The sequence below is a fragment of the Elgaria multicarinata genome, chromosome 3 (genome assembly GCF_023053635.1).
Source record: "Elgaria multicarinata webbii isolate HBS135686 ecotype San Diego chromosome 3, rElgMul1.1.pri, whole genome shotgun sequence".
NCBI classification, from domain to species: Eukaryota; Metazoa; Chordata; class Lepidosauria; order Squamata; family Anguidae; genus Elgaria; species Elgaria multicarinata.
This window is the reverse complement of record NC_086173.1, coordinates 8252825-8278393: the sequence shown is the minus strand read 5'-3', so window position 1 is coordinate 8278393 and position 25569 is coordinate 8252825. Positions and strand designations below refer to the sequence as shown.

Genomic DNA, 25569 nt, shown 5'->3' with positions numbered 1-25569 from the left:
GAGAAGGTCCTCTGGGTGAAACTCTGGAGAGATGTTGCTGCCAGCCGGTGTCGACAACAGTCTAAGGCTACTTTCTATATTCTTTCCTAAGGACTGCATAGGAGAATAATACTGCTTGTATGGAGGCATTGAATTTGTATGCCTAGCATCTAACCCAGCGCTGAGGAAATGAATTAAACTTTTTTTTAAGACGTTCAGAAGTAAAGGGGAGCAAATGGAAGTGGGCATAAAGAAATCAGCAACAAGCTTCACATACACTCTGTATGGCCACTCGTCTTGTACAATCCAGACTTTTGTTGCGCATTTCGCTAGTTTGAAATATTATTCCAGTCCCACTTAGATGGATCTGTCATAGCCGCAAAGCCTTTGAGCTGGTAGCTAAGTGAGTCGATCCCTGTCCTGCCTTTATATATTTGTATCTGTATTCCTGCCCTTTTGATGCCCGTGAGCGACTTTCTGCAAGGCTGCTACAATGCATGTGGCGGTAGTAGTTATTGCCAGTGGTTATTGCTGTTTTATTAGTATTGATCCGTGATGTGTCCCTGTAGCAATGGCCAGGATCATCTTACAATGCCTGTATAATGTTTGATGTTGCAGCTGTCCTGCATTTGAAGCATCCATAGTCTGCTGGCTTATAGCCTGATCAGGCAAATGAGTTGAATTTTAACATTGTGAGGGAGAAGACTGGCATTTAGGCAGAGACCATAGCTTAGCTATAGAGCGCATGCTTTGCATGCTGAAGGTCCCAGGTTCAATCCCTGGCATCTCCAGTTTGAAGAAGAAGAAGAAGAAGAAGAAGAAGAAGAAGAAAGGTTCAGATAGCAGGGATTGGGAAAGATTTCTGCCCAAGAGTCACCGACGGTCAGAATAGGCAAAACTGAGCTAGACAGACAAATATGCAGACCTGGTGTAAGGAAGCTTCCTGTGGCATGCAGTGGAAGGTTTTTTTTTTGTCGACTTCTCTAAAAATTGTACCCATTTTCTGTGAAACTTTTAAAAAAATCTATAAAAAGCTGTTTTCTGATTGAAATGTGGCTCAAAGGAAATATTTGTGTGTGAGACGCAAAACAGTTTTGTAATTTTGCCGGAACTAAACTAACAGGTTTTTGTTTGTTTTTGCAGAGTTAAAGTGTATAGTTTAAACCACCCAGAGAGCTTTGGCTACGGGGCAGTATATAAATGTAATAAATAAATATAAAAATAAATAAAAATAAGTGTCATTCTTGACTGCAACATCACATAAGAACTAGGATGAGGCCTACCGGATTGGTGTTAATACTAGGATTGTAGCTACTTTAGAGAGGTGCAAATATTTAGAATGGGAGTAATAAAGCTGAAATACCCAAATGAATGAACAAATGACTAAATACATGGATAAATAAGTCTCCTGCATGCTTCTTCTGAAAGTTGTAGTGTCAGTGCCCCCTTGAGAGATGGCTTTTTGCTATAAACACCACAACTTTGGTACGAATTTGTTTAAGGGATGTTTCCTCTTGTATCACTGAAAGGGTTTCTAGGTTTTTTTTATGACTTCAATGCAAATCAGAGGAAAAAATGTTGCTATCCTCCTGAGAGAAGGAATTCTACAAAACTGCATTTTGCTATCATGTCACTTTTAGCTCTCTTTTACATGCTTTATATTGACTTTGCTAGTCAGTGACCATAATAATTGAGAAGAAGAAGAAGAAGAACAAGATATAAATAAGATGATGATATAAATAAGTAGTTGAGTAAAGTACTAGTATCTGATTCATTTGTTTGGGAAAATCTAGGACTACAAGGAAAGAGTTGAAGCCAAAACACTTCTTTGTTTTCCACTGAGCACAGAAACCACTGTTGCCTAACTGTGCCCCCAGTGGACTGAGGATTTGAATTGGACATTTAAGGTGCTCCCCAGCTAGCGGTGTGCCAGATTCAGAGATGCCCATGATCTTTTTGCTATCCTAATCCAGTTCACTGCATGAACCAGTCTTTGCAGAGTTGTGGAGTGTGTGGGGATGAAGTTGTGACTTTTATGCATTTTGTTAGAGGAGCTCAAATGTGCTGGCTCTCTGGACGTGTGTTTTGTGCACTAATATTTCATTGCCAGTGCCATGACACTGTTGCTTAAGATTCTATTTTGGTTCTAGAAGAAGTAGCTTGGAAAGATGTCCAGAAGTCAATAAGGATCTGGATACGTGAAGAGAGTTATGAGCCACTTTTGTGCTTCTTCCTCTAATCCAATAAATGGAAGTTGCTCCCTGTAACTATGGAAACATGTAAATGTCTGTGTGATCGTCATACTACCACCGAGCTGATGAACTCATGAGCCTACCATTGAATTGGCCAATCCAGAGTCTTGGGGAGAAATCCTGAAATGTTCCCACATCCTAAATTGGTCAATAGCTCAGATAGAACACTTCGTTAGAGCACATCACATTGCATAAATCACCACACCTCAGGTAAAGGTACCTTTAGACCTGCTTTAATCATTACGTGTGTACACATGCAGGTTTGCTTGTCGGTGTGAACAAGGACGCGCAGCAAGAGCTTGCATGCAATAGGAGATTTGCCCCTATGAGATTTTTCCACTTTCACTCCCTGAAGCTAGCATAACTTCAGTGAATTTCCTGGCACCTCTCTTTAATACAAACCTAAATAAATCAATAAATTAAAGCTGGCCCTTTTAGATTGAGATGGAGAAATGCATATAGATCAATATTACAGGATTTTGCACGGAGGAAACTTAACCACAAAGATGTGGATTCCTTGCCACATCTTTGAATGGGAATTGCTGAGCTGTGCACCTGAAATCTTTCGAATATGAGCTGGCACGTGTTCATTGGGAGCATGTCGTTTTTGGTCTCCTAAGCACTTTTAGAGAAGCAAGAGAGTCTTTGCTGTGTACCTGCCTGATATTTAGGGGAAACTTAGTTATCATTTCTGTAGCTAGGGGTGGCAACGGCCGACAGAAAGCTCTGGCATGGGCTGGTCCATGAAGTCATGAAGAGTCGGAAACGACTGAACGAATAAACAACAGGCGTAACAAAATGCAGTCAAGACACGTGAGACAGCAGACTGCACCTTGGAACTCCGTTCACCACTGTTTGTGCAATGTGTGAATGTTAGTGCAGAAGAGAAATCCAGTGTACCTTCTCGCCAAACTAGGTTTTTATGTTGGCCTGCATCATACTCCCAGCACCTGATTGATCCCCTCCCGTTTCCTTTCTTCAGAACTTCTGGCGAACTGCTCAGCGCTGCACTGCCAGCACCACTGTGTCCCGACTTTGAATGGTCCAATGTGCTATTGCAACAATACTTTCCAGCTGGCTGAAGATGGGAAAAGCTGCAAAGGTAGGTGGCAACCATAATACAGAAGAGGAGATATGCAAGAGCTAAGCTAGGCCTCTGACAGCAGTTGCTGAAAAGCTACACAGATAGGGCTCTCTCCCACTCCACACCCCCACACCCCATCATGATTATTGCTAGTGGGAATTTCTGGTAGGATGATTGGTATCACGGCTTTTAAAATGATTATGTGTGGGCTATTCCCCATCACAAGATACTAAAGGGGAAAAAGATGCAAGTTTGTGAGATGTCATGGCCATTACTGCTGACCATTGTCAATCAAGACTTCTGAATTCTGGATCCGGGTTTTCAATATCAGTAAGTTCTTGAAGGCGAGTGTCAAGATTTTTAATAATTAAGGACAAGAGAGTTGTATTGGTGTCACTTTTAGTCAGTTGAATGATACTTCTTCTCAGACAACACTTTTGGCTGACCAAGAAACAGATATGGGATTAGTACACACATCTAATGATTCAGAAGTGACACAGGTATAACTCTTCAAAACTGGGTCTTAAGATGTATACTATTTGAGGCCTCACAACTTAGTGCCCAAGCCTCTAGAATCACATCCTTTCCAATGAAAATGAATGGACCTACACAAGAGCACTGCTACACTCTTGAACACCTCCCTCCCATTCATTCCTGAGTGTCCTATGCAGGACAAGTTACAGGAAGTCAGATTCCGGCTGGACATCAGGAAAAAATTCCTGACTGTTAGAGCAGTACGACAATGGAACCAATTGCCTAGGGAGGTTGTGGGCTCTCCCACACTAGAGGCATTCAAGAGGCAGCTGGACAACCATCTGTCAGGGATGCTTTAGGGTGGATTCTTGCACTGAGCAGGGGGTTGGACTCGATGGTCTTTTAGGCCCTTTCCAACTCTACTATTCTTTGATTCTATGATTCTATGGATTGAGGCTTTGGAAGAAAGCCTTCCAGGACAAACTGAATATGGATTTACTTAATTTTGTCCATCTATAAATCACAGTCTTTCCAACCCATTCATTTATTCTATCAGCTGAATTTTATGGGGCATATCTTATATCTGCTTAGTAATAAGGTGATGTTGGTTAATTTCATGGGTATTCTTATTTTTTGAGAGGTAATTCAGCAATCTTAAAGCCTTTAGAAAATTGTAATGTTTCTGATTTTAGTGGCTGGGTTCTTTCCCTGCCCCCATGATTTATTTATTTATTTATTTATTTATTTATTTATTTATTTATTACATTTTTATACCGCCCAATAGCTGAAGCTCTCTGGGTGGTTCACAAAAATTAAAACCATAATAAAACAACCAACAGGTTAAAATGATGCTTTAATTCTCCCTTTTCTCCTTCTCCAGATTTTGATGAATGTACCTTTTATGGCACATGTAGCCAAACCTGCACCAACCATCATGGTTCCTATAAATGCAGCTGTGTTGAGGGGTACCTGCTCCAGCCTGATCACAAATCCTGCAAAGCCAAGAATGGTAAAATATTTCTACCTTGTGGGTCATGGTTGCCACTCCACAAAACACTCCTGCTCTTCTCACTTTATTTTCTAATTGGTAGGCCCAATTTAGTACTAGCTTCTTGCAAATATATATGGGCTGCCTGCTATATAGTTCACTCTCGTAAGAGAATTTGCCAGTTTGGTTCTTCAGGAACATCCAGAATGTCATTTAAGGTGTAAAGTGCCTTATCCCCACAAACCTTGCACAAGACCCCCTTTAGTGAAAGTACTTTGCCAGTTATATATCCCACATTTGCGGTGATTTTCTACTTGTGCAGGGCAGCACAAGTAACTGTCATACATGTGGATGCTTTTTCATTTGGGGATGGTCAGGATGATAGTAGGAAAAAGTGCTCCATCTCTCCTTTCCTCCCTTCCTTAAAAAGTTTCCCCAAAGATTTTGTTGTGTCCTCCAACATTACAGATAGTGAATTAACACTTTATGCACGTTTTCATACGTTGTTATTCTGGAATTTCCCCTGCAGGTGCATTTAGTAGGGCACATCCTAAGAAATAGAGTTCTCTTAAGAAAGCCGTATACCCTGGTACCTAACCCTCACTTTTCTATCTGCCCTTGCTTCTCTATTAGAACCAGTAGACCGACCACCCATCCTACTCATCGCCAATTCTCAGAACATCATGGCTACTTACCTGAATGGTGGTCCCGTTCCTAACATCATTCCGACCAGCACTAAGCAGACCACTGCAATGGACTTCAACTACATTACAGACACAGTCTGCTGGGTCCATGTTGGTGACAGTTCCTTCCAAACTATCCTGAAATGTGCCAAGATTCCTAATCTGAAGGGCTTCGTTGAGGAGTGGACCATCAATATCTCTCTCAGCTTGCATCGTAAGTAGTTGCTTCTTATATTGCAGTTCTGATTAAGAGGTTCTTCCCACATGGAAATGCACCTTTCCCATAGGTGAATATGGCAATTAACTGTTGTGGAGATAATAGTGTGGTTAGTCCCCTGCCCTTCTCATATTGTTGTTATTTGAATTGGGGGGGGGGGGAACAATAGGTCTCCTATGCTCCATTGAGCTTGCCCCAGCCAGGTTCTCTCCAAAGTCCCCCCTCCTCCCATTCCAGGGGTGTATCTGGGAAAGGAGGATCTGGTGGATTCAAAGTCTCCCTTGATCTGTCCCTGACATGCCTCAGGGCTTCCTCTTTTTGCTCTTGCTGCTCTTTAAAAAGCCCCATTACACCAGCCGTGGTGGTGGAGCTTTCCATCACTAAAGAACTGGGGTTGTTTAGCTTGGAAAAAAGGAGGCTAAGGGGAGACATGATAGAGGTGTACAAAATTATGCATGGTATGGAGAATGTGGATAGGGAGACCTTTTTCTCCCTCTCTCAAAATACTAGAACCCGGGGTCATCCCATGAAGCTGATTGGTGGGAGATCCAGGACAAATAAGAGGTAGTACTTCTTTGCACAGCACATAGTTAAATTATGGAACTCACTACCATAAGATGTAGTGATGGCCACTGATTTGGATGGTTTTAAAAGGGAGTTGGATAAATTCCTGGAGGCAAAGACTATCAATGGCTACTAGCCCTGATGGTTGTGTGCTATCTCCAGTATTTGAGGCAATAAGCCTGTGTGCACCAGTGGTTGGGGAACATGGGTGGGGGAGGGTGCTGTTGTACCATGTCCTGCTTGTTCATCCCTGGCCGATGGCTGGTTGGCCACTGTGTGAACAGAGTGATGGACTAGATGGACCCTCGGTCTGATCCAGCATCAGGGCTCTTCTTATGTTCTTATGGTCACAGGAGGACCCTGCAGCAAACCTCCCTCTCCACCTGCAGAGGGAGAGGTCCATAGTATCCTATGGCCCTTGGGACACCTTTCCAGGGACCCTAGAATTGCACCTTTAATGAGCACTTAGAACTTCATTTGTAGCTCAAAAGGTACAGTTTATTTTATCATAACTGAACTTGAGGAACTTCAACTTGAGTGAAACAAATGGGTGAAAGAGGAAAACAGTAAATGTTAATTAAATGATTAATATCCTTGTTCCTTGAAGACAATGCCATTCATCTCCATTGCACAAATTGGAAATCACTGGGTGGGGAGACTAAATGATTCACTGTGGCTGAATAGGAATTTGTCTCTTGAGGCCAAGGCTGACCATCTTGTGTCTGTGTCTACATGTGGTTCATGGCTGTCTCTTCATTCATGGCAGGCCGCATGATTCACGTTTGAAAGAATCTAAACCCTGAAATACCGCCGTTAAATGTTGAACCATCCATACGATTTGGCAGTTATTTCGCAACAATTTATGACAAGAGCTAGGCCAGCACTTAGGTCCTTTCTACACCTAAGGGTTATCCCAGGAAAATGGAGGGATCGCCTTGGCCTGCTCCCGGGATCCCCTGTGTGGCATTTGGATGCACAGGAACGATCCCGGGATATAGGGCTGGTGTAGACATGCTCTAAGTTTATTTATTTATTACATTCATATCCCGCCTTTTTTCCTCCAAGGAACCCAAGGCGGCATACATAATCCTCCTCCTCCTCTCCATGTTATCCTCACAACAACAACCCTGTGAGGGAGGTTGGGCTGAGAGTCTGTGACTGGCCCAAAGTCACCCAGTAGGTGTCCATGGCCGAGTGGGGACCAGAACCCAGATCTCCTGACTCCCAGTCCAACACCTTAGCCACTACACCACACTGGCTCCCTCCTTTTATAGACACTTTCTAAGCAATTTATGGTTCAGCTGATGTTCCTTATGGACAACCATTGTTTTATTGCATTCATCCTTCAAAGCACCTGACAGTGTGCAGGCTGACGCCCTCAATTTGCTCTATCCTCTGCATAGGCTCTTCTATATCACATTTTTTATACCGCCCAATAGCCAAAGATCTCTGGGCAGTTCACAACAATAAAAACCATAAAACACAGCATGATAAAATATAATATAAAATTATTAAAAGTTTAAAACTACAGTATAAAATGAAAGTAAAAAAACAAAACAAAAAACCAGCAGATTTAAAACACAGTAAAGGTTCAATGCTATGCATGTTCAGACAGAAAAAAAGGCCTAGAACTCCCAACATGCCCTAGCCAGAGTTGTAGCCCTTTTTAAGTCTAAATATGCATAGGAGTGTGCCCTAACAGATTTATTTTATTTTATTTATTTATTTATTTATTTATTTATTGCATTTCTATACCGCCCAATAGCCGGAGCTCTCTGGGCGGTTCATAAAAATTAAAAACATTCAAAGTATAAAACAACAGTATAAAACCATAATATAAAATACAATATAAAAGCTCAACCAGGTAAAAACAGCAGCAATGCAAAATTACAAATTTAAAATTTAATTATCGACTGTTAAAATGCTGGGAGAATAAAAAGGTCTGCACCTGGCGTCTAAAAGCATATAATGTAGGTGCCAAGCGAACTTCCTTAGGGAGCTCATTCCACAGCCGGGGTGCCACAGCAGAGAAGGCCGTCCTCCAGAAACTGAAAGACCAAGACCTAGTTCTAATATAATACAATATTCAGGCCAAGGATTAGGGAAAACTGACTTGGAGCACATAATGGTCCTGCAGGGTAGGTCAGTATGCAACATTTCTCTGACTTATTTATTGCGTCTACGACCCCTCTCTTTAACCCTATAAATGGGGCAACGGAAGGGTCATGATCTGCAGGTTTTATTTTGGATGGGACATTAACAGCAAAACCTCCCAGTCAACGCTGAGCAAACATGTAGGGGACAGATCCTTGAGCTGAAGGTGAAATCACCTAGTATTGAAAAGAAAGAAAAGAAGTTTACTCTCTAAGGGTGCAATCTTATGCAAGTTTAGACTGAAAAAGGTCCTACAACTCCCGACATTCCCCAGCCAGACACAGGGTTATAATACTTAAGTGACAGGCGGGTGACTAAGAAAAAAAAAAGACAGGGAAATGCCCATCTTTTATCACTTTCAGGCACAGGGGAAGGGAAGGAGCCAGCAGCCAGAGAACTTCCAATCAGGTGATTTTTGGGAGACATTGCATCCCAGCATGTAAACAAAGGAACTTGTAGAAATGAGCTATTGACACCTCCCAACTCTCTAGGTAGGTGTGCATGGGAGGAAATTTTCTTTCTTCTCCTAGTAGACAGAAACCCATTAAAGTGTGAGTTACTTGCTCCCTTGAGTCCCAAATGCAGTTTGTAGTTGGCAATCTGTATATTTCCAAGCTTGTTATGTGTTTGGCAGAACCAAACAAAAAATGTGTACAACAACACATTCGAAAAATGTGTGCATTTCTAAAATGCGTACAAACATACTTTGGTCAATGGGTGCAGGCGTCCAAAAATGCATACATTTAAAAATGTGCGCTAAAGTGGCTTACATTAATGTGTACTTCAATATGTACGATATAACATTGTTCCAGACTATAGATTGTTTCAGTACATAGTTTATCCTTATAATAACCTCCTCCCAAAAAGGGGCAACTACGGGGCATTGCCAAAACATATGAGTTAAAGAGACTTAACATATAGGATCCACATTCTCAACAGCATACATGTAAATGCTTCTTTAAACTGGGGATTCAGTTATTTTGTCTGGTGTTCAGGGCTTGGGGTTTGTGTTTTTCTCCTTCTCTCATAGAAACTGATCATATTTAGCACACTGTTTTTGTGGGCAGCTGTTAGGAATCCAGGCTCCATTGTTTGCTGTGTGCTGTCTCGCTCTCTCTTTGCCGGCCTTTTTGTTTTTTCCAGTAAACTGTGTAATTTCTGAGAAGCCACATTTCAAAAACTAGGATTGCTCAAGTAACTTGCAGGCATTGTTGTTTTACTTATTATTATTTATTTTAGTACTGTATAAACTGTTGGCCAAATAGTCTCTATTTCTCAACCTTGAGTTAGGGATTTAGAAAATACATTTATTTTTTTATTTTTTTTAATGATTTGAGCCATCTGGGAGGCAAGATGATTCATATAGAGCAAAAAGCACAGATTGTGGCTGGATTCTCTGTTGGGCTCTGCTGGTCCAAGAAAGTGCTGCTGCTTGTCTGTGACTTGATTCTTTTCCATGGCAGACAAGGAAGAAGACTTAATAAAGGGAGAAGCTGTGATGTTGGCCAGCAGTTGTTGATTAAATACACAGTGGCTTGGCACGTTGTAATGTGTTTCATGCTGCCCCTTGCAAACCATTCAGACACACGCCACCCACCTCCTCCTGATCCCCTTACAGAAAGACTTGAAGGTCACTCAGGCCAGTCTGGTTTAGGCAGGAGGCAGGGCCTGCGGTGGGAGCTAAAGCCTCCACAGGGTGGATGGGGAATGGCCTCAGGTTGGATGGACCCCGCTCCTGGATTATGCTGTCTCACTCTGTAGGTTTCTGTACTGGCTTCCTGTCAGATGGGAGACCACCTGGGGGTCTGAGGTAAGCTGCTATGAGCTTCTTGGATGTGTTAGGAGCCAGGGTGATAGAGCTACTGAACATCTTCCTCCTAGTATTTTCTTAGGCCTTTCCTAGACCTAAACGAAAATCCGGGCGAGAGGAGGGGAGATCCCGCGATGCAACTATCGTGGGATCTCGCCGTAGGCTAGACGTCAGGCACGACGAGCTCTGGAGGAGAGCCGTTGCGCCCGCCATATTTTTTTTCAAGGGCTGGATGCGCATGAACACTCATGTGCGCAGGTAAGGTGGGTTTTTTTTAAAAAAAAGGTTTCCCCGATTCCCCCACCCTGTCCCCGATGGTCGCAGCACTCCTGGGGAGCACTGTGCCCCGTGCGCGGCTTCCAGCTCCTCACGAGTAATCACGCGTGGAGCCGGGAAAAACCACTTACACGGGCCACATGCTCGTGGTCTCGGGCTCAGCCCCAGACCGCAGGAAATACCGGGCCAAAAGTGGTGCCCATTATCCCGGGGCAAGGGAGGGTTGATCCCTCCTGAGCCCGGGATCCCATGTGCGTCATCTGGACGCACAGGGGCAATCCCGGGTATCAACCCGGAATAACCCCTTGTCTGGCTAAGGCCTTATTCTCTTTCCATCCCATAGAATTTTAATCAGCTCTTTGGGGTGCCTTGTATTGCTGGTACATTCAGGTTCTGGAGATGCTCTCTGTTCTTGGAATAGAGAGTTCCCCCATGCCCTTCCTGAACCCCCCTCCCCCACTCCGCATCAACATATCATTTCCTGAACTATCATAAACTGACTTTGTTGGCATCATTTGCTGTCGGGTAGCAACATCATCTCCTCTCCTTCATTATTATTACTTTTAGGCAGCCTTTCCTAGGATTCCATCCATGTTATTTTTTATTATTTATTTTAGAATATTTATATACTGCTTCCCATTTTAAAAATCCCGGAGTGGTTCCCAACATATTGTAAACAAACATCATTAAAAGCATAATAGCATTTAGCTAAGTTAATGGTGGGGGAAAGCCAGGGTAAACAAGGACGTTTTTAAAAATCCTCAAAAGCGCAACAGTTGTTGGTGCTTGACTTATCGCAGAGGGGAGGTCATTCCAGAGTGAGAGCATCACCATGTATGAACAGTGACTGTGTTGCTTTTAAGATGGCATTCCTATATGACACTGGGAAGGTCATGATTCCCTTTGTACACTATTTCTGCCACATGAATGTGGCCAGTGTGGAAGAGTCACTGTGTGCCAATTTACTGCCCCAAAGGTTCCTGCAGGATCGGCACAGCACAGGCAGCCGTGGCTCAAAACCGGTGATAATACCTCTGAACTCTCATTATAACAGAGACCTCTTGCATGAGTTACTTCCTGAAAATGGATGCGCTGGAGCGTCGGGCCCATACCTGGCCGTCGCCAGCAATGCGGGCCACAGGGGCTATGCCGCGATGAGTAGGAGGGCTGCTGCGGTGGGCCTTGTAGCCTAGGTGCAGATCTTGGTAGTAGTAGCAAGTATTCAAAGGAGAACTTTGAAGGCCGAAGTGGAGAAGGGTTCCATGTGAGCAGCAATTGAACATGGGTCAGTCGGTCCTAAGAGATCGGCGAGCACCGTTCCTAAGGGACGGGTGATGGCCTCCATTGCCCTCAGCCCATCGAAAGGGAGTCGGGTTCAGATCCCTGAATCCGGAGTGGTGGAGATGGGCGCCGTCAGGCATCCAGTCCAGTAACGCAAACGATCCCGGAGAAGATGGTGGGAGCCCTGGGGAGAGTTCTCTTTTCTTTGTGAAGGGCGGGGTGCCCTGGAATGGGTTTGGAAATCGTCGCAGTTCCGGCGGCGTCTGGTGAACTCTCGCAGGCCCTTGAAAATCCGGGGGAGAAGTTGTAAAACTCACACCGGGCTGTACCCATATCCACAGCAGGTCTCCAAGGTGAACAGCCTCTGGCATGTTAGAACAATGTAAGTAAGGGAAGTCAGCAAGCCGGATCTGGAACTTCAAGTTACTTCTTGTCTCACTTCTAAGGTTTTCACCCACAGTTTGCCTGGGGAAATTTTCCAACCCAGTTAAAAATGTGTTCTGTGTTGTATGAATGAATGTGTGGAACCTCCATGTTCGAAGACTCTGAATAGCAGTTGTAGGGGCTGCAAGCAACACTTAGTTGGGGTTCTTGCCTTGTGTGTATGCTTCCTAGAAGCATCTGGCTGGCTGTTCTTGGACAGGGGTGTGATGAATATAGATCTGGATCTACTGGTGTATCTCTGGGTGATTTGCAATGGTTTCTGACTTCCTATGATTTAACAATAGCAGCAGCAGAATTCCCAGCTTCTCCCTGCCCTAAATTATAACACTGAAACGAAGAAAGCTTGGGGTAACCAGGGACTGGATTTTTGTGTGGAAGGACTACAAGTTCAGTTTGGTTCTGGTATTCCTGGAGCCCAGTATTCTTTAATTCCAAGTGAATGTATTTGCATCAGGCTGCATTTGCTGGATCTCATGGTTCTTGTAAAAAAGCAACAGATCCTGCAAGCCTGAAGTCTGTGCTCACCCCCTGCTCTTGGAAACTGGATTCTGGGCTAGATGAATCTTTGGTTTGATTCAGCTGAGGCTGTTCTTATGTTCTGTATGGTTTTATGTGGAAATAATGTCAGCATGACTGTGTGGAAACCACACTTTTAAGTGTTCTGTATTGATTTATGTGAAGAGCGAGGTGTGTATTCCTATTTCCTTTTTTTGAAAGTGCCCTCTGGGTTGTTTTTTTGCAAATTAAAATATACCATGGAGTCCAAATCTATAGTTGCCAGACTGAAGGGCAAACCGTACATTGGGTCTGGATGCTGCTTTCCAACTTTAAGAGCAAAAAGAGTGTAGAACCTCCCTGCTCCTATTATTATTATTATTATTTATTTATATAGCACCATCAATGTACATGGTGCTGTACAAAGTAAAACAGTAAATAGCAAGACCCTGCCGCATAGGCTTACAATCTGTGGCTTGACTCCCAGCAATTGATGTGCCCTGATGTCAGTTTTCTCTGAGACGGGTTTTGATAATGGAAGTGGCTGGCCGGGGATGAGGGTGGGTGGTGGGTGGGAGGAGCAGTTGCAGGAGAGGTAAGTTGCAAGAGTTTGGGGTGGGGGAGAGATCAGCACCCCTCATACCACTTTTGCTTTTTAACTCCCCTTTAGACATGATTGGGGGGAAGGCTCCTGTTGAAATTGATGGCTCTGTACCTATCCCATTGATCTTGACTTTGAATGTGCCTAGAGGCTTTTAAAGCACTGAGCATCTTTTTAAGAATAGGTAGCAAGATTTGGAGCTGGTGTTTTGGTCTTGGAAGACATGATTGAAATTAGCCAGAATTATCCCTTTCCCTCCCTCCCTCCCCCCCTTTTTTAAAAGCCCAAGTCACATTTCCCTCCCTCCCCCATCATTCTAAGGGGCTGCCTCTCTCCTTTCATTCTTATGCCAGGCAAAAATAGCCTGAATCCTTTGAATCTGGAAAAGGGCATGGAAATGGCATACCTCCAGCGCCTTCGCTTTGATCTGAGGCTGTCGGTCCACTGAAGTAGTAGGGAAGGCTATCATTTGGTAATGCTGTATAAGTTGCAGATGGCCCAGGATAAATATAAATGTGTCCTTGAGGTGATTAATATCCTCCTGTGGATGGTATTGGTGGGACATCTGCTGTGCTATCCCATCGAATTCTGCTGCTTGGCTTCTTGAAAAGGCCGAAAGGGCGGGGTGGGCATTTTTAAGAGAAGAACTATAAGCATGATTCTTAGTAAAGAAATTATTTGAGCATGGGCCTTATTTAATATTGATTTATTTGGCATATTTATACTCTACTAGGAGCATGGACTTCTCAAGGCAGCTCACAATATATTTAAAAATGATGTGTGCACTGCATTGGAGCTCCTTGATGTGCCTCAAAAATGCAGGAAAGCGATTGTGCAAGTATGGACACACGGAACCATTGCCTCTTGCTTGTGTCAGAGCAGCTTGGCATGATGTTATGCTGGTTCTACAGGTGCCATAATCTTGTGTTTCGAGCAGATATGCCAATGATCCGAGCGCCATTCGCTTCAGGTATTGGCAAACCATCCAGCCTGTAGGAATGACACCCCTGGCTTGCCCCTGTGAAGGCTGTTGTGGATAAAAATGCAAATGGGTTTGGATACTACAATCGTAATTGCACTAGAGCATCAGCACTAAACTCCACACTCTTAGTATGATCTGGTTTTGTTTTTGTTTTTTGTCCTGAGACCAAGAGGATGAGTTGGCCCATTTTTTGGCAACACCTGTCTGCAGCTGGATGCATTCCTGTGACGTTGCCATCAAAGCACCTGTCCAGAAATAGCTCCCCATACATAAGCTTGACCTACTGTAAGAGTGCACCGACTCAGCGCGTTGCATATTTTAGGATTCTTGGCTGCTTGCGTTCAATCCACACACACACACACACACACACACCGCCAAACTGGCACGTAGATAATAGTCACTGGTGCTTCTTACATTGTTGATGCATCGACAGGCCTTAGACAAGTGAAGCACCTGTACATTCCCTTTTCTCACTGCTTGGAGAGATCGCAAGCAGTATTTATTTATTTCATTTCATTTCCATACCATCCAATACTTTAGTGACTTCCCCTTTTTCTCGAAAGGACAGTTGTCTTGCTTAGTTTGCATAGTTTTGCCTAGAGGAAAGTTCCTAGAGGTTAGACTCTTTTCAGGTGGGACCAGATGATTATTGCCTGAATAAAGCTTTGTGGATTACATGGCAGACCTCTTTATTGTCTCCCCATAAGGCAGGAGGTTTTGAGAAACACAACAGAGCGTGAGTTTGCCCTGAAATTGGGCTCAGTACCAGGATCAATTCTGGGTCCAGCAGCCGCACCAAACCCACCTGTGAGGGGCAACCCAATGTCCAGTGGTGATAGTACTAAGGAAAGGTCAATGTCCCCCAACCCCATGTAAAATATGTAAATGTACTTATTTATTGATTGATTGCACTTATATACCACTCCCATAGGCAGTTTACAGAAATTCTGGCGGTTTACAGAACAACAGCAACACATTGGGTGGGAGGGTGCTGTTGCACCATGTCCTGCTTGTTCACCCCTGGCCGACGGCTGGTTGGCCACTGTGTGAACAGAGTGCTGGACTAGATGGACCCTTGGTCTGATCCAGCAGGGCTCTTCTTATGTTCTTATGTTCTTAAATCCTGTCCTCTGACCAATGGAATTCCACCTCAGTACCCCTTCCCCCTTCTGACATTTCACTAGCTGTTGTCTGTTCTTTTTCGATTCGTAATTTGCAGCTTTAAGGCCTGGAAATATTGGGTGCTTCCAGATGGAGGGCTCTTCACAGTATCACTGAAAAGGCATTATGTAGCTATTCCATTGTTCCATCCTTAGCAAGAAAAACGGTGAAAGAAGCAGTGTGTGTGGGGGGAATACTGGAAAACAAGTGGAAAGACAATGTTGTCTGGACCCCTTTTCTCCATAAAATTCCACTAATGAGGCAGGGTGATTGCGCAATAAAAGCTTTGTCTAGAAGCACCCCTGGTCTTTTAAAATGAAAGCTGATTCTGAGGATGCTGAAGTTGACACCCGTTAAATTCTCTGTGTGCTTTCACAGTTATGGAGCTGCAGAACACAGATCAATTATATCCATTCCCCACTTTTCCTCCAGGGAGTTCAGGGCAGCTTACATTGACCTCGCCATCCTAGGTTATCCTCATATCAGCCTTGTGAGGTAGGCTTGGTTGAGAGAGAGTGACTGGGCCCGAAGTCACCCATTGTGCTTCATGGCTGAGTGGAGAGTTGAACCTGGGCCTCCCCTAGCCTGATACTCTAACGCACTACGCCACACTGGCTTCATGTCACACAATCCAGATTTATAGGCCCTAAGTGAGAGGAGAAGAGATTTTCTGAAGGTCATCTAGTAGGTTGAGGCTATCACCCAGCAATTCTACCTCTCTATTCCTGCAGCTGGTGAGCTACACTGTTATGGCTGCTATGGCTCTCTGTGTTGATTTGGCTGTTGAGGAACTCGTGCATTCAAGAAGTTAATTCCAAGGTTGTTTTGAGACAAGCTGGATTTTAATAGTACCTGGGGAATTGCAGCCTTTTAATTATGGTTGAAGGGGATCGGAATTTTGTAAATAACACCCCAAACCCACCCCCAGCTTCCTTCCCTCGTTCAAGTCGTAACAAGAGACGTACCGAGCATCAGGTGACCTGCTAATCGGAAGTTATGAGGCTGAGGGTGAGTGAAAGGCTCTGTGTGGCTTGAGGTGTGCTGTGCCTCTCCGAGAACAGCAGGAACTTTTTAAAGGCACGTCCGCACCATTGCATTGCTGATCGAAGTAATTCCAATTATTTCCAGCAGAATCTGGTGGCTTCTCTGTAGCATTTCCTTTGGCTCTGCAAGGTCATTTGACACCGTTATCCATTGACCTGGTTTGCACATAATTGTGGCGTTTGGTGGCCTGTATTCTGTAGGCTGTCAGCGTGACTTTCAAATCTGGATTCTTTGGATTGTTCATAGGTTAAACAACCCAAAGTTAACCTATAGTTTATTCTTATGTTAACTTTGGCTTGTTTAACCCACAAATAACCCAAAGTGTCAGTTTTGGATGGCATGCTAGCAACCTATGAATGGGGGCGTTCATAGGTTGTTGCTGCAAACTGGAAACAGCTCACGTGCAGCAAGGATCCCCACAAATCGTGGGTTAACTCCTTCATGTGAGGTCTGCCTCGGCACTTCAGCATACAGAATATAGGAAGGTGGCATATCCTTAGTCAAATCGTTGGTCCATCTAGCTAGCCCAATATTATCTACATTACAGGCGGACAGAAGGTAGATCTCCAGTTATTTTGGACTTAACTCCCAGAAGCCCCTGCCAGCATGGGAGTTGTAGTCCAAAAGACCTGGAGATCTACTTTTTGCCCATGCGTGTTCTACATTACACAGCAGGTCTCCCAAATTTCAGACGGAGATCTTTCCGACTATTACCTAGAAATGCTGCAGATTGAATTTGGGACCCCCTTCATACAAAAAGCATAATAATAATAATAATAATAATAATAATAATAATAATAATAATAATAATATCATCCTGCCTCTCCCTCCAGATCGAGGCGGGTTACAACACAAATGCAAATGCCATAAAATACATATAATGGATTAAAACATTTAAAACTAATACATTATAAAATACATGTGCTCTACCACAGCTTCTACCCTTTGGGTAGTTGGTATAGGCACTTTATTATGCTTCTTCATGGCCGCTTCCAAAATGACTCACTGTGGTTGTTCCCCTTCCTGCAGCCATCATTCAAGGAGTTAAAACAAAAATAATCCTTGGATTTTCATTGGCACAAATGACCTCAGGTTACACAAGCCCTGGATTAAAGTAAGAGACTTTGGCCCTGCCTGGATAGCATGAAACAGCAGCTCTTGTTGCAGTGGGAGAAAGTTACAAGTTGTTTGGCTCAGGAGTACTGGGTTGAATTCTTAAACCTAGAATTATGCGGAATGTCAATCTAAATAATCCACAGGAGCCCTCCTGGCCTCATGTTCTGTGGAGAATACAGTAAGGCCCTGTTTGTGTTAGAGATTTCATCTGGGTGGTTTGTTTTAATCATTCACATTGACATATGAACTGGTTTAACACACATTCTCTTAGTGGGAATCCTCAGCTTGGTTCTCAAAATGTGAAATAGACCTCTCTAAGGAGGCACAGGGAATTGCTAAGGAATGTGCAGTGTTTTTTCCTGACTGCTCTTAGCTCACTATTTCTGCCTCTTCCCAAAAGGAGGAGCCATTGTTGAATCATGGGTGGTTGTGGAATTGAGAGTTGCTGTGTTGTGTGAACGCACCTGCGCTAAAAAATCATGGTTTCTCTTTGTGGGTTGTTTGTGGTAAATGAACAATGGTTTGTTAGTGTGGCTGGGTTCACATAACACAACAATCCATGATTCAGCAGCCACCCATACTTAACCCAAGCTCTGGGTTGTCATGTTGTGTGAACAATCTTACTGTCTGATGCTGCTGGAGAACCAGTAGAATAACTTCCCTTCTTCCTTAATGAACTTTCAAATTTATGTGATGTTCTCCTTCATCAAGATTTACATTCTGCTTTGTCTTTGGCCATTGCTAGGGACTTCAAAGACTTAGGGCCTAGGCCCATGACACAAACCTGCATAAAATGTGCATATGCTAATTTATATCTATAGGCAAATTTAGAAATAATTACTAGGATTTATTGACCTTTCCCAGAAGGCAAACCCAGCCAATTAATTTCTTATCCAACTCTCAAATAAAATCAAATGTACACTCCACTCTTGTCCTATTTCCATTTCTCTCACTTACTTCTCCATCTTTTTGTCCAGAAGGGAAATTGCACCCACCCAGTGCAGTTAAGCTTAACAGAAAATTCTCCATTGGCATCAATGGACCCTCGGGGTTCTGAGGTATAGATTCTGGTCACCAGGGAAACCTGTCTGGACCTGGGGCCCCATAGGCTAGGCCTAGCAAAGCCCCTATGTCAGGGAACATAGAGCATAGAACTCATCCATGTCATACTGAGCTCTCCCTATTCCTTTGGTCTTCTTGCATCTGGACAACAGAGTAGGGAATACTTCTGGCTTCGCTGCCTATTTTTGCGTTGTCTAAGTTGAGAAAATCCTACTGCATTATGGTTCTCTCAGCTCCCAACATGTCTCTCAGTAAAAGCAGAGCAAGGGAAAGGGAGGAGCCCTCATAAAGCGGAACAAGGAAGAGGAGAGGACCTAAAAAATATCCAATGAATGTGGATGATGCCAGCGATAAATGAAGAAACAGTCAAGCTGTATAACAATAAACGAATGTGTCATTTTACCTTTTTTTTTAATCGGTTCATGTATATCCACTTTGTTCATAATTGATATTTACATTGGTTAATTATTTGCTTTTGGTTCAGCCTATCCAGTAGGAACTCACACTGAGCAAATACAGAGTTATTGTCATTCTGATTTATATACTATATAGACATTGTATACTTTTGTTTATTCACATTGTTAAATTCGTTTATTGTTATACAGCTTGACTGTTTCTTCATTTATCGCTGCGTCATCCACATTCACGGTTACTTTTATAGGTCCTCTCCTCTTGCTTGTCCCAACATGTCTGTGGCAGCCCATTGGTTCCTCCAGCTTCCCACCCCCTGCCAGCAAAAACCATGGTTCTGAAACCTAGGTGGGATAGTGGATTTGGAGGGGGAAAGCAATGGGTGAGGGAAGAAATAAACATCTTCCAGCTATTCACTCCAGCACTGCATCCAACTTTGGCCCCCAGCCTGCCAGGTATTTTGGGCCCCCACATGCTCAGCTAGAGTACCAGCAAGTCTCCTTTGCTTGAGGGTGTCTTGTTCAGGAGACTTTTGGGGAAAAGAAACAGGAATGGGACACTTCTAAAGGGCTTCTCCCCCCTCCCCCTGCCATTAGTTGCTTCTGCCTACTGTCAGGATTTTATCGGTGACTTTTGAGTTTCTCTTGGCCAGTTTGGTTCTTGGGGAAAATTAGCGGCTTGCTGTCTATTGGACAACCTGTGTTCCTGGCTGTAGCCTGGGATCGGTGAGTGTCAAGAGACAGAACATGCAGCATTTCTGCATGGAATCCATCCAAATCTCAGTCGTGTGAGAACTGAGAACCTCCCTGTCTGCTCTCTCCAGCCTTTCAGACACGGTGACATTTTCTCTCCAGTTATCACCAGGTCTGTACCCACCTGCTTCCATTTTCCAAAGCAGATTTCTAGGAGAGAATCTCTAGCCTGGAATGAGATGTAGAGAAGAACATAATCACTTCCTCTGGGCAGCCTCCTTTGATGGTTAGCTACCTATACTGTTAGAAGCATTGTGCATTGGCTCACATCCAGCTCTACCAGCCTGCTGCTGTTAGGATTAAACCTCTTAATTTAAAGTGCCTTTAACAGACAGCACATCCCTTGATGTTCTTGCATAACGTAACCCTATTGTCTGTTGGAATCTTCTTTTTATTGTGTGAAAAACAAAGCCCGTGCTTTTGTAAGCGCACAATTTGTCTCCCGTGAGGCTCTCTACCTATGGCTGAGCTTGAAGATTCTTCGAAGGCTGTAGCCAGAACCCAGTATGGCAGCCTGCCTCTTTGCAGGCCAGCTTGTCAGAAGCACATTCCACCGGTGCTTCTGAATTCGCACCAGTTGCCTCCTGGACATCTTTCAAGGAGCTGGCGCTTGACCTATAAAGCTCAAAATGACTCGAACCCTGCATGTCTCAGGGCCTTCCTTCGCACAGCCTCCCCCACCCCCTTCCCAGTATTCAAACTGACATCTTTTGTTGCTAGGAAAAATGCGTTCTTTCCCCCCTTAGCTTGCATATCTCTTGTGATAGTGTGCACTTGTATGTATTGTGATCATGCAGGTGTTGCAAATGCCGAATGGATAGTGCGTACACGGCCGCAGGTGAAGAGCAACCAGCCCCCCCCCGTCCCATGTCCTCACAATTTTAAAACGCAATGGCTTACAATGTGTTTTAACATTTTAAAACGCAATGGCTTACAATGCAGTGTTGTGCGAGTGTCATTTCCTTGCTCTCTTCCTCACTGTATTCCCTCATGTGCCTTCCCCCTACTCTGAAGGTTGACATGCTTAGTTACTGGTGGTAAGAGCTTTAAGCTAAAATGTGCAGGTATTTTTTGTTATTTTGCCTCCACTCATTGCCTTCTACGTTGGAATGCAGCCCCTGAAATTGAATTCAGCTGAAAGAGGTTCTGCACCTTTGTATTGCACTCTGGAAGGCTTGTTCTTACCTTCCAGAATGTTAGTCGGCAAGACTTCTCTTCACCTTCCTCCCATCTCCCATCTTTCATTTTCTCCCTCTTTTTCTCCCTGAATGTGCCTGTTTTCCATAATCAGGGAGGTCCTGATAGAAGAAGGACACCTGCTCACATTCAAGGTCAAAGGGGTGTGTCTTTCTTTCTCTCTGTGGACAATTTCATCCTTTCCATGATCCATCTAGGTCACAGCCTTCCTCAACCTGGGGCGCTTCAGATGTGGCATTCTGGGAGATGCAGTCCAACACATCTGGAGCGCCCCAGGTTGAGGAAGGCTGATCTAGGACATTTGCCGATCGCTGTTTGCCTTTGGTCTGGGTCAGCTTGCTGAAATGGCCTCTTGAGTCGATTCCCTTGCCCACAGAACAAAACAAAACGCAGCAACAGCAACAGAGAAGTAGCTCCTGAGCTTAGGGGATGTTTCAAATCACCCATAATGAGCTCCTAGTTGTAATTATAGGAACATCATTGCAGAGTTGGCACTCAAAACCCTGAGGAATGGGATTTCAGAAGCTACCAGCGTTGAGGCTGCGATTCCCTTGTTTTTAAAAAATCAGCACTCAAACCCTCATTAGCTGCAGTGGGTGCAGTTTGGAACTTCAACTCAGAGGCCTGGATTTCCCAAGGAGCCAAAAAGAATCCTTGATGCTTGACTACCAGACATCTGGACTATATTCTATGATTACAATTATTTAAAAAACATTTATTTCATAAAGCCTTTTTGTAATCAGTAGAGCCCACTTTCCATTTTGACCGGTTAAGGCTGGTATAGCTGGCAAAAAACAAAGGTGAGAATCTGCTCCCCTATGCCATGTAAGATACAAGCGAAGATAAAGTATGATGGGGAAACAAAGAGGCTGCAAAGGCCCTTTTTGTGTGTGTGAGTGTGTGTGCGCGCACGCACGTTTATAGCTATGCAGGTTGAAAGGTCCATTCTGTGTTGTGTTGTATCATGCAGTGAAAGCAAAATACTGATATATGGTGTCTGAATATTCGTTCTTGTAAGCTCTGGTAGAACGTCTCTGCAGTGACAGGCTAGAGCCATGTGTGTGGGCAAGAAAATAGTTTGCAGCCTTCTGATTCCTTTAGGGTGAAGGTTACAGGAGAGAAAAGACAGCCCCAAGAACTTACAATGCATCACTATCCTGCTGATTTGAGTTTTAAAAATGCCTCTAAATAAGTTTCATGGGAGCCTTACCATATCACAACCTCGCACAATAACCCCTGCCGAAGGAGGATACTTATTCATGTTTTATAGGGAGAGATTAAAGCCCAGAGGCACATAAAGAGTGCAGCCCTATGCATGTATAAATGGGGGCGAAAACCCTACAACTCCCAGCATCCCCCAGCCTGTCTAAACCTTCATAGGATTGCACTCTATGTGACTTGCCCCCAGTGTCTCAGCAGGACTCTTTGCAGAGGCTGGAAGCTAACTTTGAGCCTTTGGCTCTGATGTCAGTTGCCTTTACCCAGCTTGTTTCCCTTGGAGACTTGATGCCAAGCCTTGAGACTTACTAAACACAGTTTACTGACAGTAAATTGTGTTTAGTAAGTCTCAAGGCTTGACAAGCAAAGTGAGAAGTAACAGAGTAAGTCTGAGCTGCTCAAAGAGCTTCCAAATGGCTTGTTTAGACCACAGACTTAAAACTGGTTTAATACTTATTTCTTCTCCCTGGGGGGGGGGGGGTGTGTCTCCTGGGACTGTAGTTCAGGAAGTTGTGTGTGTGTGTATTCCCAACAGAGTGGTCAGTGTCCTCCTTGACTATCTTGGCAATGATTCTTTGGGTGAAGCCAAGTTAAACTGGTATAAAACCAATATAATACATTGTGTAGACATAGTTGTGCAGCACTTTCTATAAGATACACCAGGCTTCTCCAACCTGGTGCTCTCCAGTTAGGTTATAGTTAGACAGGGCTTTATTCCGGGGCACAGAGGGGATCCTGGGATCAGGGAGGGATGATCCCTCCCTTGCCCCAGGATATGGCCCTACACTTTAGGCCCACTTTTTCCGCGGTCTCGGGATGATCCCAGACCGCAGAACGTGTGGGCGGGTGTCACAGTTTGGCCCAGCTCCTCATGGTTACGCGCCCATCACGGGTGGGGTGGGGTGAGCAGGAAAATATATTTAAAATTAAAAAATACTTAACCTTTTGCGCACAAGCACCCATGCGCTCCTTCCTCTTTTTTTTTTTAAAAAAAGGTCTTCTCCTTCTGAGGTCGCCACGTGTAAACAGAGAGGGAGATCTCCTGATAAAAATATTGTGAGATCTTTACCCCTCTGTCGTGCTAGACCCGTAGGTCCAGCTGAGGCCTTAGAGAACAACCATTCTCAGCCAGCACAGCGATTGGCCATGCCAGCTGGGCATCATGGGAGTCCTACCGCAACACATCTGAAGGGCATTGAAGCTGAAGGAGGCTGAGATACATCAACACATTTTTTCCTTTATTTGTGGACCCAGTTCATAGTTTTAGTTTCTGACTTGGTTGTGAAGATCTATTTGCCTGTTGCATTGCGCCTAACCACGATTGCTAGTAGACTTGTAACCTGACCTAAAGGAGTCTTGTTTGCAAGGCTGGCTATCTGTGACAAGGCACAATTGCTGGATCTGTTCTTTCACGGAAAGTTTTGACAGGGCTACTAGCCTTTCTTATGCCTAATCTGGGTCTAAATCTCCTGTTTATGAAAGTGGTTTCTGCAGCCTTGTGGCCCATTGACAATGCCTGCGTTCATTTGGAACTGGTTTCCCTTCTGATTCTGATCCCCCAAACAATTTCAGAAGGAAATCCGCTTTCAGGTTCTTAGGCTTCTAAATGCTCATAGCTTAGCAGGAGGCTGGCTTCTCAGACTTTTAATAATTTAATGCCTTTCTCTGTGCTGCTTGCTTTCCTCACACACATCATGTGCCTGCCTCTTAACTCCGTGCTTTATACGAGTCGTAGGTTTTCAGTGATCTCAGCACGGGGCGGGAAGTGGATACTCATGGGTTAGTATTAAGGCAGTTCCTGGTGGCACAGAATGAAAAAGTGGAAATGTTGCTATGTTGGGTTGTGCACGTAGGCCTCTCAGCCCAGGAACCTCACCCTCTACTACAGGGGTGTCGAAACTCTTTCAGCCGAGCGCAGTATTCAGCTTTAGAAACGCCCTTGGGGGAGGGGCACCTTCCAGTGGTGGGTGAGGCTGAAGGTAAAAGTAGACAGGGCCAAAGGAAAATGGGTGGGGCAAAATACTGACATATTTTACTTAAAGCTCTTAGTGCCTTAGGGGAGGCATTTCAAACTTCTAGAATGGGTGGGGTGGGGTGGGATCAGCAAAACCCAGGAAACTACCAAACAATAGGGTAAGAGGGCATGGCCTCCTGGGGAACTTCCAGATGACAAGATTTGGCCTGTGGGCCTGAGGTTCAACATTCCTGTTCTTCCAGATGTTGTGTTTTGTTTCCCCTTTTCTCCCATAATGATGTGACGTGATGTGATGTCATATCATCATCATCATTAAATAATTTACATGAGATAAAATGAAATTATGTGCTTATCCTTCTTCTCCCCTTCCCACCAGGGTAAGTCAGCACTGTGAGGTGAAGAAATGCAATGTGTGACATCATTTCGTGCATAAGATATTACAGGAAGAGAGGGGCCAACCCGTGTCTTCCATTATGTGTATTTTGGTCCACATGGACATAAAGGGGACATTCCCCCAGTCACCTGTGGCTGGTAGCTGTTGCTGGCCCTGGCCCTATTTTCCATTGTTCTGACTTTTTAATCTTTTGGAAACCAATTATACTTTTGGTCTTCCCAACATCCCATGGCAATGAGTTCTAAAAACATTTTTGACACGTGTTTCTAAAGTTAGATAAATCTATGTTTGTGCAGAACTGCATGTGGAATAGACTGAATCTCTAAACTGGCTTGTATCCCCTCTCCTTGCTTGATCAGGGCTTTAGAATGAAACTGGGATTGAAGGTAGGGTAAACTCACTGCCACATATTTCGAAAGGAACTCTGGTCAAATCACTTCAGGGTTTGTAAACAAGGAGTGCAAAACTGATTTGCAGCGGCCGGTAGGGGAATTCTGGTTGTATATTACTGTGTTAGAAGGACATAGTGTTTGATCCCAGAATGCATTTTTAAATTACAGTTTTATTTGTTTGAACAGCACTTTCTAGCGATAAAGAGCTGCCTTATCAGTTAAATCATCAGCATGCTGATGATACACAACTCTACTTCTCCCTTTCATCTCAGGCAGGTGTGGTGGCGGATGTGGTGGCTTCAATAATGGATTGGATCAGAGCCAATAAACTGAGGCTCAATCCAGACAAGACTGAGGCTGTGCTGGCAGGTAGTTCCTCTGTCCATATGGGGGAAGTGGAACTTGTTCTGGATGGGGTCATCCTCTCCCTTAGGGAACAGGTGTAGCTTGGGGATACTCCTGGATCCATCATTGTCACGGGAGGATCAGTTGGCCTCCATGGTGCAAATTACTTCTTACCAGTTTCAGCTGGTAACCCAACTGTGCCCCTATCTTGATAGGGA

General features: G+C 44.2%; 1 protein-coding gene across 4 annotated transcripts in view; it reads left to right on the top strand.

The window, feature by feature from the left end:
• The window catches only part of LRP1 (LDL receptor related protein 1), a 360219-nt gene that overhangs the window by 139832 nt on the left and 194818 nt on the right, over window positions 1–25569 (top strand). For all 4 annotated transcript variants that reach the window (XM_063119223.1, XM_063119221.1, XM_063119222.1 and 1 more), the window contains 3 exons: window positions 3214–3333; window positions 4670–4798; window positions 5411–5674. In XM_063119223.1, coding sequence (XP_062975293.1) covers window positions 3214–3333; window positions 4670–4798; window positions 5411–5674 — 513 coding nt within the window. The remainder of the gene's footprint in view (window positions 1–3213; window positions 3334–4669; window positions 4799–5410; window positions 5675–25569) is intronic.